General features: G+C 45.0%; 1 protein-coding gene across 6 annotated transcripts in view; it reads right to left on the bottom strand.

The window, feature by feature from the left end:
* Window positions 1–1563, bottom strand: part of RMC1 (regulator of MON1-CCZ1) — a 30245-nt gene extending 28682 nt beyond the window's left edge. For 2 of the 6 annotated variants that reach the window (XM_063699124.1, XM_004059241.5), the window contains exons 1-2: window positions 1334–1562; window positions 607–683 (exon numbers count right to left, since the gene is read on the bottom strand). In XM_063699124.1, the coding sequence (XP_063555194.1) occupies window positions 607–683; window positions 1334–1435 (179 nt within the window). In that variant the 5' untranslated portion in view covers window positions 1436–1562. Of the gene's footprint in view, window positions 1–606; window positions 687–1333 lie in introns of those variants that run through there. The other 4 variants (XM_019014088.4, XM_004059240.5, XM_063699125.1 and 1 more) reach the window with 4 other exon arrangements.
* Window positions 1564–14413: the final 12850 nt, after the last annotated feature.

Raw genomic sequence — 14413 nt, 5'->3', positions numbered from 1 at the left:
ACACAGACCAACAGTAAAATTTTTTAAGTCACTATTGAATTGAGGGCCTACATTATACTTTCACCTTCTGTAAGCACCAGTGTTACGGTGGCCAGATAGCTTATCACCCAAATCGAGACACTTCTGAAAGTGAAAGGCGCTGCTGTTGATCATTAAACCTGTTCAACAGTGCGAACTGGGACTATGCAGTCACCTTAAGTATAGTGGAAGCCATGATTTTCTTGTATTATTACATGAGAAACAATGAATCTCCTCCACCTGCCACTCTGGAAAGACCTGGGCTAAAGAAATGAACGCCCTCCTCTGTGAACAAACCAGAAATGGGCACATCATCACGCTGACTTGTTAATTTCCAGTGCTAGGAAGTGGCTGCCCCACTTTTGAAGTATTTGGCTCCCATATCAACTGCTCCAGATATTCCACTCTGACAAGAGGTGCTAGTAAGTGCCACCAAGACCCTCCCTACAGACAGGAATTCCATGTGCGCACACACACTTCAGGCCTCTTAGGGTAGACCAAATGACAAAATTATAAAAAACCTTTTGAATTAGAAAAACATCATTCTGTTTACATGACAAAATGATCTGAAAGTGTCTATACCATTACCTAAATGAGATGGGATTCCTATCATCTGGGCCTTTAACTACCACACCAGTAGCTCCACCAGATCGAACAGCAAAAACCTGAGAGGGAAAAGCAGCAAGGTTAACAGCCTGAACTCTGAAAGGATCTAAACTCATAAGCCAACCCGCAAGCGATTATTTCTGTTATACACCACCCTGGGTTCAACTAAAGTAACACGGCACATATCAAGGTACAGATGTTTGGCTGCTCATGTGAATTTTAAAAACCAAGAGCAGAGAGCGAAAAGGATGCCACCGTGAAACCGGGTCGGGTCCCCGAAGCTCCAAGTTCTAACGCCGGTTCGCGCATCGGCGCCGCTGATACGCCTGAAGTACAGTCTTTTCCCCCTTTACAGAATTCCAAGGAAAATGAAAATCTCGACGTCTAAACCCTTGACTACGAGTGTAACTAATGACAAACACAACAAAAGAAGCCTAGATAAGACGGACGCGCCAACAATTGAGACACTGGCCACGGGGCCACTGCATCCGCGCAGCTGGCTCGGGGGTCCAGCCCCGAGGTCACCTGCGAGGACACCTGGCCGCGGCTGAGCCCACCCAACAAGGAAGGAGCGCGCGCCGCCTCCCGCGCTGGGACAGGACAGGACAGAACAGGAGGGGACGCTCGGGCCTGGTCGCGCGGGACCGGCCTTCGCGCGCCCACGACCCCGGCAGGGCCGCGCGGGGGAGGAAGCGCGGGCGCGCCGGACCTGCTTGTTGGCCTCATCGAAGAAGACGCAGTTGACAGGGTTCGCCTTCTCGAACTGCACCGGCCGCTCGCACAGCTCCAGATAGTAGTCCTCCTCGCCCATGGCGGGCGCCGCGCCCGCGGCGGGGACCCCGGGGGCGGTCGCCAGAGTGGAGCGGGATGCGCGGTGGAGCCCGGCCCGGACTGTGGCGGCGGCTGCGGCTGCGGCTCTGGGCCCGGCGCGGACGCCGCTTCCTGGTGCCACGCCCCCACCCCGCCCACCACGTGACCCGCGGCCCTCTGCGCTTAAACGGGCAGCGTCTGGCTGCGGTGGGGCCCACCGGCCTTAACCACGCCCCGCCCGGCGCTGGAGGCTCCTCCCCTCTCCCCGAGGGCGGTCGGAACGCGGCGGCGTGACCCGGAAGCTCGCGTGGTTCCCCGCGGACCGAGGGCGGCGTAGCCGCCAACCATACCCTGCTGCGAGTTCCTGTGCCCGGCTCGGTCGCTCCTGCCCCAAGCTGTACCCCGCGTGGGACCGCTCCCGGTCTAGGAAAGGCTCCTCCTTGCTTTCGGGAGGATTTCCCAAGCGCCTCCCGTGCCAGAGTTCCAGCCTCTGGGAGCTTCGTCAGGGAGAAGGGGCTGAAGGCTCACTGAGCAGGTGTAGGGGCGCCAGAGACCGTCTCCAGCCCCCTCAGCTCTTCTGCGGGCTCTTCCGCTGGAGCCAGAAACCGAATTGACAAGAAGCAGATAAACAAAAGAAAAGCATACACACTTTATTAGTTTTTCATGGGGACCTTCAAAAGAGAGTGAGGTCTGAAGAAGTGGCCACAGCAAGATGCTTTTATACTTTTTAGACAAAGAATGATGCATTTGAGAAGAAAGCACAAAAGGCATCTGGCGGGGGCGATACATTTCTAAGAGAGTCACTAGGAGAAATATTGGGGAGGGTGTAAAATTAGTGGAAGGTAAGTGTTACTTGGGAAGTTCATTTATTCAGGTCCATTGCAGCCCCAACTCCCAGTCTCTGGTGATAAGGGCTATTTTCTGACCCGGGTACAGAGAGGGTGCCACTCCTAGAGGAATCTGTACTGCTTATTCCCTGTAGGAAACGACAGGTCATCTAGCCCTTTCTGAAACTACAATTTCTCCAGTGTTTTTAGCTCAAAATAATATACCAATTTTTGGACATATTTTGGGATAGCACATCCTTCACTCCTTGCTAGTAACAGGGAAACCTAATTTAGATTGTGGGTCAGCAAGCCTTTTTACTTGATAAGAAACATGAAATTTACCATGTTATGTTAGCCCCTTTTTTTGTTTGTTTCAGAGACAGAGTGTCTCTGTGCCCAGACTGGAGAGCAGTGATGCGAACACGGCTCACTGCAGTCTCAACCTCCCATCTCAGCCTCACAAGTAGCTGGGACCACGGGTGCATGCCACCACACCTGGCTCTTTTTTTATTATTATGCTTTGTAGAGACAGCGTTCTCTGTTGCCCAGGCTGGTCTCAGACTCCTGGCCTCAAGTGATTCTCTCGCTGACCGTGCTCAGCCCCCATGTTAACCCTTTATTTTTATTGTTTATTTTATTTTATTTTGAGACGGAATTTCGTTCTTGTTGCCCAGGCTGGAGTGCAATGGCCCTGTCTCGGTTCACTGCAACCTCCACCTCCCGGGTTCAAGCGATTCTCCCGCATCAGCCTCCCAAGTAGCTGGGATTACAGGCACCTGCCGCCATGCCCAGCTAATTTTTTTGTGTGTATTTTTAGCAGAGACCGGGTTTCACCATGTTGGCCAGGCTGGTCTCCAACTCCTAACCTCAGGTGATCTGCCCACCTTGGCCTCCCACAGTGATGAGATTACAGGCATGAGCCACTGCGCCCGGCCCCGTGTTAACCCTTTTTGAGGTGTTCGGTAGTATCAGGCATATTCACGTTATTGTGAAATACGTTTCCAGAAACTTTTTATCTTGCAAATCTGATTCTGTCCCTAAATTTGACTACTCTAAGTATCTCATATAAGTGGATTTTATAGTATTTGTCCATTAGTGTCTGGCTTCTTTTGCTTAGCAAAATATCCTCAAGGTTCATCCATGTAGCATGTGTCAGGATTTCCTTCCTTCATTAAGGCCGAATAAGATTCCATTTTATGTATATAGCACATTTTGTTTATCCATTCATCTGTTGATGGGCATGTGGGTTGTTTCCACCTTTGGCTGTTGTGAATAAAGCTATGCAAATATCTGTTCAATATTCTGTTTTTAATTCTTTTGGGTCTATACCCAAAAGTTGGATTACTGGATCATATGGTAGTTCTATTTCTCAGAGAGCTATTTTTGAGTGGCTTTGATGTCTGAGCCCAAGAGTTTGGTTTGGAGCATGTGAATCCAAGGAGAAATGACATCTAGGCAGATGGATATATTGGTCTGAAACTCATCAGAGGAGTGACAAGACTGGAAATGTAAGACTTCTACACTCAGCCTCACCCACCCAGGCCCATGTCACACATGGAAAAACCGGTAACTCCAGAACCCTGCTCTCTAGCCACACAGTGCCATCCCTGCAGCTGGCTTGTTTAGCTGTTCCCTGTGACTCTTCCTCAACATCACCAGTTTGCCCTGTTATTGTTCTGTCCTCTCTACCCAAGTCTATCCGCCCTCTCCTCTCTTCCCTTCCCTCCTCATCAGCTTTGGTTTCACTTCTCTGCATTTCAGTTATTTTTTGCCATTACCTTCAACATCCTTGCTGCACTGTTCTTGTCTGGCAGAGCCTCAGTCCTGAATGAACTCAGCCACCTGCTATCCCAGTACCTACTGCTGGAGGGGTCACACAACAGGACAGAGGGCACTGTGGGAGATTCAAATGGGCCCTCAGCCCTGCCTGGCTGTCCCAGTCATTGTCTCTCCTATTCTCTGCAAGGACATTTTCAGGCCTTCTCCACACTCCTCAGACTGTCTCGCCCCTATTTCCATGAACATCAAGGACTTCAGATGGAAACTGGGCTTCATACCAGTTGTGCAGCCCACCACGGCTGTCCCTCTAGAAAACGGTCCATCCTGCTTTTTATTTTTTTATTTATTTATTTATTTATTTATTTATTTATTTATTTATGAGATGGAGTTTCGCTCTTGTTCCTCTTGTTGCCCAGGCTGGAGTGCAGTGGCACGATCTTGGCTCACTGCAACCTCTACCTCTCGGTTCAAGTGATTCTCCTGCCTCGGCCTCCCGAGTAGCTGGGATTACAGGCACGCGCCACCACACCCGGCTAATTTTGTATTTTCAGTAGAGACAGGGTTTCTCCATGTTAGTCAGGCTGGTCTCGAACTCCCAACCTCAGGTGATCCACCCCCCTCGGCCTCCCAAAGTGCTGAGATTACAGGCATGAGCCACCGCGCCTAGCCCAAACCTTCTTTGTTTTTATTTTTTCGCGAATACCACAGTGACTTACAAGCACTTCTTTGAATTCCATCTTTCGGCTGGGTGCAGTGGCTCATGCCTGTAATCCTAGCACTTTGGGAAGCCGAGGCAGGTGGATCACCTGAGGTCAAGAGTTCGAGACCAGCCTGGCCAACATGGTGAAACCTCGTCTCTACTAAAAATACAAAAAAATTAGCCGGGTGTGGTGGTGAGTGCTGGTAATCCCAGCTACTGGGGAGGCTGAGGCAGGAGAATCGCTTGAACCAGGGAGTTGCAGGTTGCAGTGAGCCAAGATCGTGCCATTGCACTCCAGCCTGGGCAACAAGTGGAACAAGAGCGAAACTCCATCTCAAAAATAAATAAATACATACATACATACATACATACATACATACATGCATACGTACATACAGGTTTGGCCTGTTTATATAAACAGGAGGCAGAAGTTGCAATGAGAAGAGATCACATCACTGCACTCCAGCCTGGGTGACAGAGCGAGACTCTGTCTCAAAAAAAAAAATTTTTTTTTAATTTAAAAAATGAATTCCATATTTCACCTTCTCAAAAAAACCTACAGTATTGACCATCCCGCTTCTCTCATATAGGCAACCTCCCCTCACTCCTGCTCCTAGAAGCAGCCTTTATATTTGCTCATCTCTCCCATCACAAAAACAAAACAAAAACAGAACTGAAAACACAGACGACTTCCCTAAACACACGTCCCTGTCTGGCTATCACTGCCTTCCTCTACTTCACAGTGAACAGGAGTCAGTCTTGACCCATCCCCCCTCCAACCCCTCATGCCCAAGCAGGGACAGGCCATCAGCTTAGGTAGAAGTTTAGAAAAAGAGACTTCCAAGAAAACCCGAGCTACTCCACAGAAGTGCATATTTCGAACATGACCCCACAGGAATGTCTGCCAAGGACAGGGCAGCAGTGCAGTGTGTGTGTGTGTGTGTGTGTGTGTGTGTGTGCCTGTGTGCGCGTGCATCACACTTAAAAAAGACCATGGTCTTTTTGTGACACCAGGCATCTCGTCCTTCCCAGAGAATTCGGTTCGGTTGACTCTGGCAGATGTTTTTGTCCTAAGAGCCAGGCTTGATTGTTGTGCGGTTCGCCTTGGGTCTGCAAGCAGCATTGAGGTCTGCCTGCATGTTATGGGTTGAAGTGTGTCCCCCCAGAATTCAGATGTTGAGGTACTAACCCTAAGTATTTCAAAATGCATCTGTATTTGGAGATAAGGCCTTTAAATAGGCCGTTAAGGTAAAATGATGGACCCTAATCCAGTATGACTGGTGTGTTTATAAGAGAAGATTAGGACCTAGACACACAGACTGAGGGGCCGCCCATGTGAAGACACAGCAAGAAGGTGCCACCTACAGGCCAAGAAGAGCTGCCTCAGAGGAAGCAACGCTGCTGGCACCTTGATCTAGGACTTCTAGCCTCCAAAACTGTGAGAAAATAAATGTTTTCAACCTCAGTCTGTGGTATTTTGTTGTGGCAACCCAAGCAGACTAATACACTGGCCATGGGCAAGAGGCCCTGACCACAGTGATCTTGACAGGGGTGTGGGTGCAGGAGATGCTGGGGCATCTTGAAGCCACTGCAGGCCCCACAGAATCTAGAGGGTCCAGAATAAAGTCTTTATCCCTCCATGAGCTATCTCTTTCTGTTGCACATTTTTTTCTGCATTAAAACAGTTTGATTATTTGCCCCATGCCCATATAGGATTCCCTATTCTTCATAAATTAAAAAAAAATCTTTTCATTGATAAACATCAAAACTCTGCAAATAGTCTTTTAAAAATGGACAACAGACATTTCTACTTTGAGGTTCCATGGTTACCAGAACTCACATTTTAAAGTGCCTAGTATCAGTATGGAAATCACCAAAAGGACTGGCCAGAATTTGAATTAGATGAGAATTTTCTTTCTATCATATCCCTACCTGGTCTGATCATTGCTTCCGTTCTCAGAACATACTTTCTGTGGATTTCCTTTGCTACTGAGTCAGATACTTTCTTCCTCATTTCTGTTGTTTATGTAACAGATGTTTCTGCTGTGTCTTTGAAACTGCCTTTGCAAAAATTATAACTGAAGAAATTATAACAGTGAAAGAGATCAGACCTAACCGACTCCATCTTGCTTCTAACCTTTAAGCTGTCCTTGTTCATTGCTGGGCATTTGGGAAGGAATTCAGTTCATAGTTTGACTCTGAAACAAAATTAATAATAGCGCTTTCCCAAAAAGACTCCCTTCTTGCCTGGGGACCAGTCTGCCTTTGCAGGACTAACAAGTTAGCTACAAGATTAGAAATTACGGTTTAGGGGTCATGCAGCCTCTGGCTCCAAGAGTCTGAACCTCCCCAAATTGCTTTTGGGGATAGCATCACTATTGTAAAACCTAAGATCAGTGTTTGAGATATTTTGTAGATCCTATACTGGATGGATCAGCTGACACCATCCAGACCGGTAATCTGGGCCAATCAGTTCTGCCATCCCATCTAGGAGTAGAAAACAGCAAGAAAACCTCACTTCGACCCCCCTAGGATTCCATCTCCAACCTTGACCAATCAGCACTCTGCTTCCTGAGCCCCTACCTGCCAAATTATGTTTGTTTGTTTGTTTGTTTGTTTGTGATGGAGTCTCACTCTGTTGCCCATGCTGGAGTGCAGTGGCACAATCTCAGCTCACTGCAACCTCCGCCTCCTGGGTTCAAGTGAGTCTCCAGCCTCAATCTCCCGAGTAGCTGGGTTTACAGGCACGTGCCACCACGCCCAGCTAATTTTTTGTATTTTTAGTAGAGACGGGGTTTCACCATGTTGGCCAGGCTGGTCTTGAACTCCTGACCTGAGGTGATCCACCTGCCTCAGCCTCCCAAAGTGCCGGGATTACAAGCGTGAGCCACCACACCCAGCACCAAATTATCTTTAAAAACTCTGATCCCCAAATGCTTGAGGAAACTGATTTAAGTAATAATAAAACTCCTGTCTCCCTCACAGCCAGCTCTGAGTGAAATTACTCTTTCTTCATTGCAATTCCACTGTCTTGACAAATCGGTTCTGTCTAGGCAGCAGGCAAGGTGAACCCTTTGGGCGGTTACATCTTTAAACATTAAATTGAAGAAAGGATGCAAAGCTGTACCTGTTTTTGTTTCTTTTCATTACTGGTATGCTTTTCCCTGCTCTTGATTTGATTTTCAGAGGAAAATTAAAGTTTATAATACAAATTAGAATAATTCATATGTTTAACATTTAAAATTCACTTTTTAAAGTCAAAGCTAGACCTGGGAATAATTTGTAAATAAAATTAAATAAGTTAAATTCACTTTTATTGGAAATAAAAACTTGGTTTGTTTTTGTTTTTGTTTTTATTTTTTTGAAACAGAGTTTCGCTCTTGTCGCCCAGGCTGGAGAGCAATGGCGCCATCTTGGCTCACCGCAACCTCCACCTCCCTGGTTCAAGCGATTCTCCTGCCACAGCCTCCCGAGTAGCTGGGATTACAGCCAGGCGCCTCCACGCCTGGCTAATTTTCTATTTTTAGTAGAGATGGGGTTTCACCATGTTGGTCAGGCTGGTCTCAAACTCCCAATCTCAGGTGATCCACCCGCCTCAGCCTCCCAAAGTGCTGGGATTACAGGCATGAGCCACTGCACCCAGTCAAAACTTGTATTTTAAAAAACTCATTAAGCAATCTCAAAACGTTGTTCTTTTAATTGCATTTAGCTGTCTTAGAAGATCATTTAAGCAAACATTTAAGCAAAAAAAAAAAAAAATCTAAAGACTTGTTTTTACATCAAAACCCACAAAACTACCAGTAGGCACTTTGCCCCTGCCTGTGATTCTGCTGGGGTCACAGGAGTTTTAAACTCCGAAACATTTCCAGAGACTGTCTAGCTCAATGGCTCCCCAGACCAGCTAGTTATCAAACTCCAAGGAGTCAAAAATTACAAAATAAAATCACACTATATTGTAATTATGAAAGAAATGCATGCATGTTAAAGAATTTCAATGGTATGGAAAAATAGCAAGTGAAAAAAAAAATCTCTCCTTCCCCAACAATACTCAGTGGCACGACCCAGCATAAACCATTGTTACCAATTTCTGGTTTTAGCCCTGATGGTCACAGCATAACTCTCATATACTTATCTTGTTTTATCAGCTTCAGAAGTATCTGTTATTTCCTGAGGATATAGTTTGGATGTTATCCCCTCCCAATCTCTTGTTGAATTGTAATCCCCAATATTGGAGGTGGGGCCTGGTTGGAGGTGACTGGATCATGGAAGCAAATTTCTCATGAATGGTTTAGAGCCATTCCCTGGGTGCTGTCCTCCCGATAGTGAGTGAGCGCTCCTGAGATCTGCTTGTGGCACCTCCTCCCCACTCTCTCTTTTGTTCCAACTCTTGCCAAGTGAGACGTCAGCTCCTCTTCACTGGCACCACGCTTCCTGTACAGCCTGCAGAACTGTGAGCCAATTAAACCTCTTTTATTTATAAATCACCTAGCCTCGGGGATATCTTTATAGCAGCACAAGAACGGACTAACACACCTGCTATAAAAAATGGCCAGGCACAGTGGCTCATGCCTGTATGCCCAGCAATTTGGGAGGCTGAGGAGGGCGGATCACCTGAGGTCTGGAGTTCAAGCCCAGCCTGGCCAACATGGTGAAACCCCATCTCTACTAAAAATACAAAAATTAGCTGGGTGTGGTAGTGCACGCCTGTAATCCCAGCTACCCAGGAGGCTGATGCAGGAGAATTGCTTGAACCCAGGAGACAGAGATTGCAGTGAGTCAACATCGTGCCACTGCACTCCTGCCTGGGTGACAAAGTAAGACTGTCTCAAAAATAATAATAATAAGAAGAAGAAGATGAGGAATTTAGTGCATTGATCTGCCTCTCACTTTCTTTTCCTCCATACCTCTCAATTTTTGTTATATTTTTCATTCTTCTAGTATTTACTTGCATAACTTTTTATAATATCCATTGAATTACATTTTTTAATCCATCAGGGTTAGGAAGTTCTAGTGTCTCCCCACTGTATAAAATGGGGAGATGTGGATCCTTATACTGCCCTCCCCTTCTCTCCTCCCTCCTCCCTACCTGCCATTACATTGTGTGATGATTAATTTCATGTGTCAACTTGACTGGGCCACAGGGTGTGCCCAGGTATTTGGTCAAACACTATTCTGGGTGTGTTTGTGAGGATGTTTTTGAATGATTTATCATTTATCAGTGAACTGAGTAAAGCAGATGACCCTTCCTAATGTGAGTGGGCCTCATCCAATCAGCTGAATAGAACAAAGGCCTGAATGGAACAAAAAGGCTGACCTTCCCCCGCAAAAAAGAGAATTCTGGCTGCCTGACAGCCTTTGAATTCAGACATCAGTTTGTTTCCCTGCCTTTAGACCTACACCGAAATGCAGGCTTTTCTGGGGTGTCCAGCATGTGTGTATACATGGTGGACATATATATATATTCTATTTCTTTGGAATATATATATATATGTATATTTGGAATATATATATGTATATTTGGAATATATATATTCTCTTTCTCTGGAGAACACTAACTAATACACATTGTTATGGTTTAGGACATTTACATTCCATAAGTATAAATTCAGTGACTTGTGTAACAATTAATTCTAAAATTTGAAAACTAAAGCCAGGACAGTGGCATGCACCTATTGTCTTAACTACTTGAAAGGCTGAGGCAGGAGAATTACTTGAGCCCAGGAGCTCAAGACTAGCCTGGGCAACATAACAAGACCACACCTTTTTAAAAAAAGCAATAAAAAAAATTTTTTTTCCTTTTCTTCTTTTTAGCTGGTACCTTGATCTTGGATATAGTGTTTAAAATACTATTATTTTTATTTGTTTGTTTGTTTGTTTGTTTGTTTTTGAGATGGAGTTTTCACTCTTGTCGCCCAGGTTGGAGTGCAATGGCACAATCTCAGCTCACTGCAACCTCCGCCTCCTGGGTTCAAGCAATTCTCCTGCTTCAGCTTCCTGAGTAGCTGGGATTACAGGCATCTGCCAACACGCCCGGCTAATTTTTGTATTTTTAGTAGAGACGGGGTTTTGCCATGTTGGCCAGGCTGGTCTCAAACTCCTGACCTCAGGTGATCTGCCCACCTCAGCCTCCCAAAGTGCTGGGACTACAGGCATGAGCCACTGCACCCAGGCAAAAATACTACTATTTTTAACAATATATACAACTATATAATGATTGAGTCTTTGGAAAAAGAAATGTAATCTTTCATTGCTGAACTCAAACATTTGAAAGAGAATGGTCAAAATCCTGTGCCATTTGCTCAAATATCATACTACATTTTGGTTTGCTTATACTAAAAGCTGGCTTTGTTATACAGCTTTCCTATGGTTTGAACATGCCCTCCAAATTTCTAGTGTTGGAAACTTAATCCCCAAATTCATATATTGTTGGTATTTGGAGGTGATGCCTTTGGGAAGTAATTAGGATTAGATGAGGTCATCAGGATAGGGACCCCAGGTGGCTTTATAAGAAAAGGAGGAGGCCGAGTGTGGTGGCTAATGCCTGTAATCCAGTATTTGGGGAGGCCAAGGTGGGCAGATCAGCAGAGGTCAGGAGTTTGAAACCAGCCTGGCCAACATGGTAAAAACCCGTCTCTAATAAAAATACAAATAAATTAGCTGGACATGGTGGTACACGCCTGTAGTCCCAGCTACTCGGGAGGCTGAGGCAGGAGAATCACTTGAACCCAGGAGGCGGAGGTTGCAGTGAGCCAAGATTGTGCCACTGTATTCCAGCCTGGGCAACAGAGCGATACTCTGTCTCAAAAAAAAAAAAAAAAAAGAAAAAGAAAAGAAAGAAAGAAAGAAAAAGAAAAAAGAAAAGGAGGAAAGACCTGAACTGACACACTGACACACACACTCTTGCTGTCCCACCACATGATACCTTCTACCATGTTAAGATGCAGCAAGAAGGCCCTCACAAGATGCCAGTACCATGCTCTTGGACTTCCCAGATTTCAGAACTGTAAGGAATAAATTTCTTTTCTTTATAAATTACCCAGGATATGGTATTCTGTTAGCAACAGAAAACAAACTAAGATACGTTTTTGGCTTGTTTTTCCTGGAGTTTTTAATGGCCTTTCATTTTTTGTGGTTGTTGATAAAAGGGACTATGCTTTTATTGTATCTTTAAGCTCTTCCAGGTTTTTGCTTTGTTTTGTTTTTTTTTTGTTTTTTTCTGAGATGGAGTCTTGCTCTGTCACCCAGGCTGGAGAGCAGTGGCATGATCTTGGCTCACTGCAACTTCTACCTCCTGGGTTCAAGTGATTCTTGTGCCTCACCCTCCGGAGTAGTTGGGATTACAGGCATGCACCACCACGCCTGGCTAATTTTTGTATTTTTTAGTAGAGATGGGGTTTCACCATGTTGGCCAGGCTGGTCTCGAACTCCTGACCTCAAGTGATCTGCCTGCCTTGGCCTCCCAAAGTGCTAGGATTACAGGCATGAGCCACTGTGCCCAGCCTCTTCCAGGTTTTTGTTAATTATATAGTTTGTATAGTATACTCCACATCATTTTGCAGACATTCTACACAGAGCCCTCTCATTTCTTATTCCATGTTTTCTTTAATTTTTACTTTTTGTGGGTACACAGGTGTATATATTTGTAGGGTATAAGAGATGTTTTGATACAGGCATGCAATGCATAATAATCACATCATGGACAATGAGGTATCCATCCCCTGAAGCACTTATCCTTTGTGTTGCAAACAATCCAATTATACTCTTATAGCTATTTTTCTTTCTTTCTATCTTTTTTTTTTTTAGAGAGATTCTCACTCTGTCACCCAGGCTGGAGTGCAGTGGTGCAATCTTGGCTCACTGCAACCTCCACCTCCTGGGTTCAAGTGATTCTCCTGCCTCTGCCTCCCAAGTAGCTGGGATTATAGGCACGTGCCACCATACGCAGTTAATTTTTTTGTTTTGTATTTTTAGTAGAGACGGGGTTTCACCATGTTGGCCAGGTTGGTCTCAAACCCCTGACCTCAAGTGATCTGCCTGCCTTGGCTTCCCAATGTGCTGGGATTACAGGTGGGAGCCACCACACCTGTATTTACTTAAAAAAAAAAAAAGAGAGAGAGATGGGGGGGTCTCACTATGTTGCCCAGGCTGGTCTCGAACTCCTGGGCTCAAGCAATCTTCCCACCTCAGTCTCCCAAAGTGCTGGGATTACAGGTATAGCCCTCTTTTTTTAGTTTTTTTGAGGAATCTTCAAACTGTTCTCCATAATGGTTGTACTAATTTACATTCATACCAACAGCATACAAGCGTTCCCTTTTCAGCTGGGAGTGGTGGCTCACACCTGCAATCCCAGCACTTTGGGAGGCTGAGGCAGGCAGCTCACCTGAGGTCGGGAGTTCAAGGCTAGCCTGACCAACATGGAGAAACCCCGTCTCTACTAAAAATACAATATTAGCCGGGCATGGTGGCACATGCCTGTAATCCCAGCTACTCAGGAGGCTGAGGCAGGAGAATCACTTGAACCCAGGAGGTGGAGGTTGCAGTGAGCCAAGATCACGCCATTGTACTCCAGCCTGGGCAACAAAAGCAAAACTCTGTCTCAAAATAAATAAATAAATAAATAAACAAATAAATAAAATAAAGAGCTTCTTTTTCTCCATCTCCTTGCCAGTATTTGTTATTTCCTGTGTTTTGGATATAAGCCATTTTAACTGGGGTGAGATGATATCTCATTGTCATTTTGATTTACATCTCTCTAATAATCAGTGATGTTTAGCATGTTTTCATATGCCAGTTTGCTATTTGTATGTCTTCTTTTGAGAAATGTCTGTTCAAATGTTTTGCCCATTTTTTAAATCAGGTTACTAGATGTTTTTCTATTGAAGTTGTTTGAGCTTCTTATATATTCTGGTTATTAATCCCATGTCAGATGGGTGGTATTTTCTCGCATTCTGTGGGTTGTCTCTTCACTTTGTTGATTGTCTCCTTTGCTGTGCAGAAGCTTTTTAACTTGATGTTATCCCATTTGTCCATTTTTGCTTTGGCTACCTTTGGAGAATTACTCAAGAAATTTTTACCCGGACTAATGTCCTGGAGATTTTCCCCAATGTTTTCTTGTGGTAGTTTCACAGTTTGAGGTCTTGGATTTAAGTCTTTAGTCCATTTTGATTTGATTTTTGTATTTGGTGAGAGATAGGGGTATAGTTTCATTCTTCTGCATATGGATATCCAGTTTTCCCAGCACCATTTATTGAAGAGATTGTCCTTTCCCCAGTGTATGTTTTTGGCACATTTGTCAAAAATGAGTTCACTAGTAATGAGTTCACTGGTGTGAACTCATTTTTGACAAAGGTCAAAGGAGGTGTGTGGATTTGTTTCTGGGTTCTTATTCTGTTCCGTTGGTCTGTGTGTCTGTTTTTATGCCAGTACCATGCTGTTTTGGTTACTATAGCTCTGTGGTATAATTTGAAGTCAGATAATGTGATTCCCCCAGTTTGTTTGTTTTTTTTTTTTTTTTTTGCTTAGGCTAGCACTGGCTATTCTGGGTCTTTTATGGTTCCATCTTATTCCATGTCTTGATTGTCCAGCTATTGTATCAGCTAGAATTACATTCACTGAAAGTAACCGCAAGAAATACCAACTCACAGTAACAACCAAACAGGACTTTATTTTTTCT

Source organism: Gorilla gorilla, chromosome 17 (assembly GCF_029281585.2).
Source record: "Gorilla gorilla gorilla isolate KB3781 chromosome 17, NHGRI_mGorGor1-v2.1_pri, whole genome shotgun sequence".
NCBI lineage: Eukaryota > Metazoa > Chordata > Mammalia > Primates > Hominidae > Gorilla > Gorilla gorilla.
This window is presented reverse-complemented; position numbering and strand designations above follow the sequence as displayed.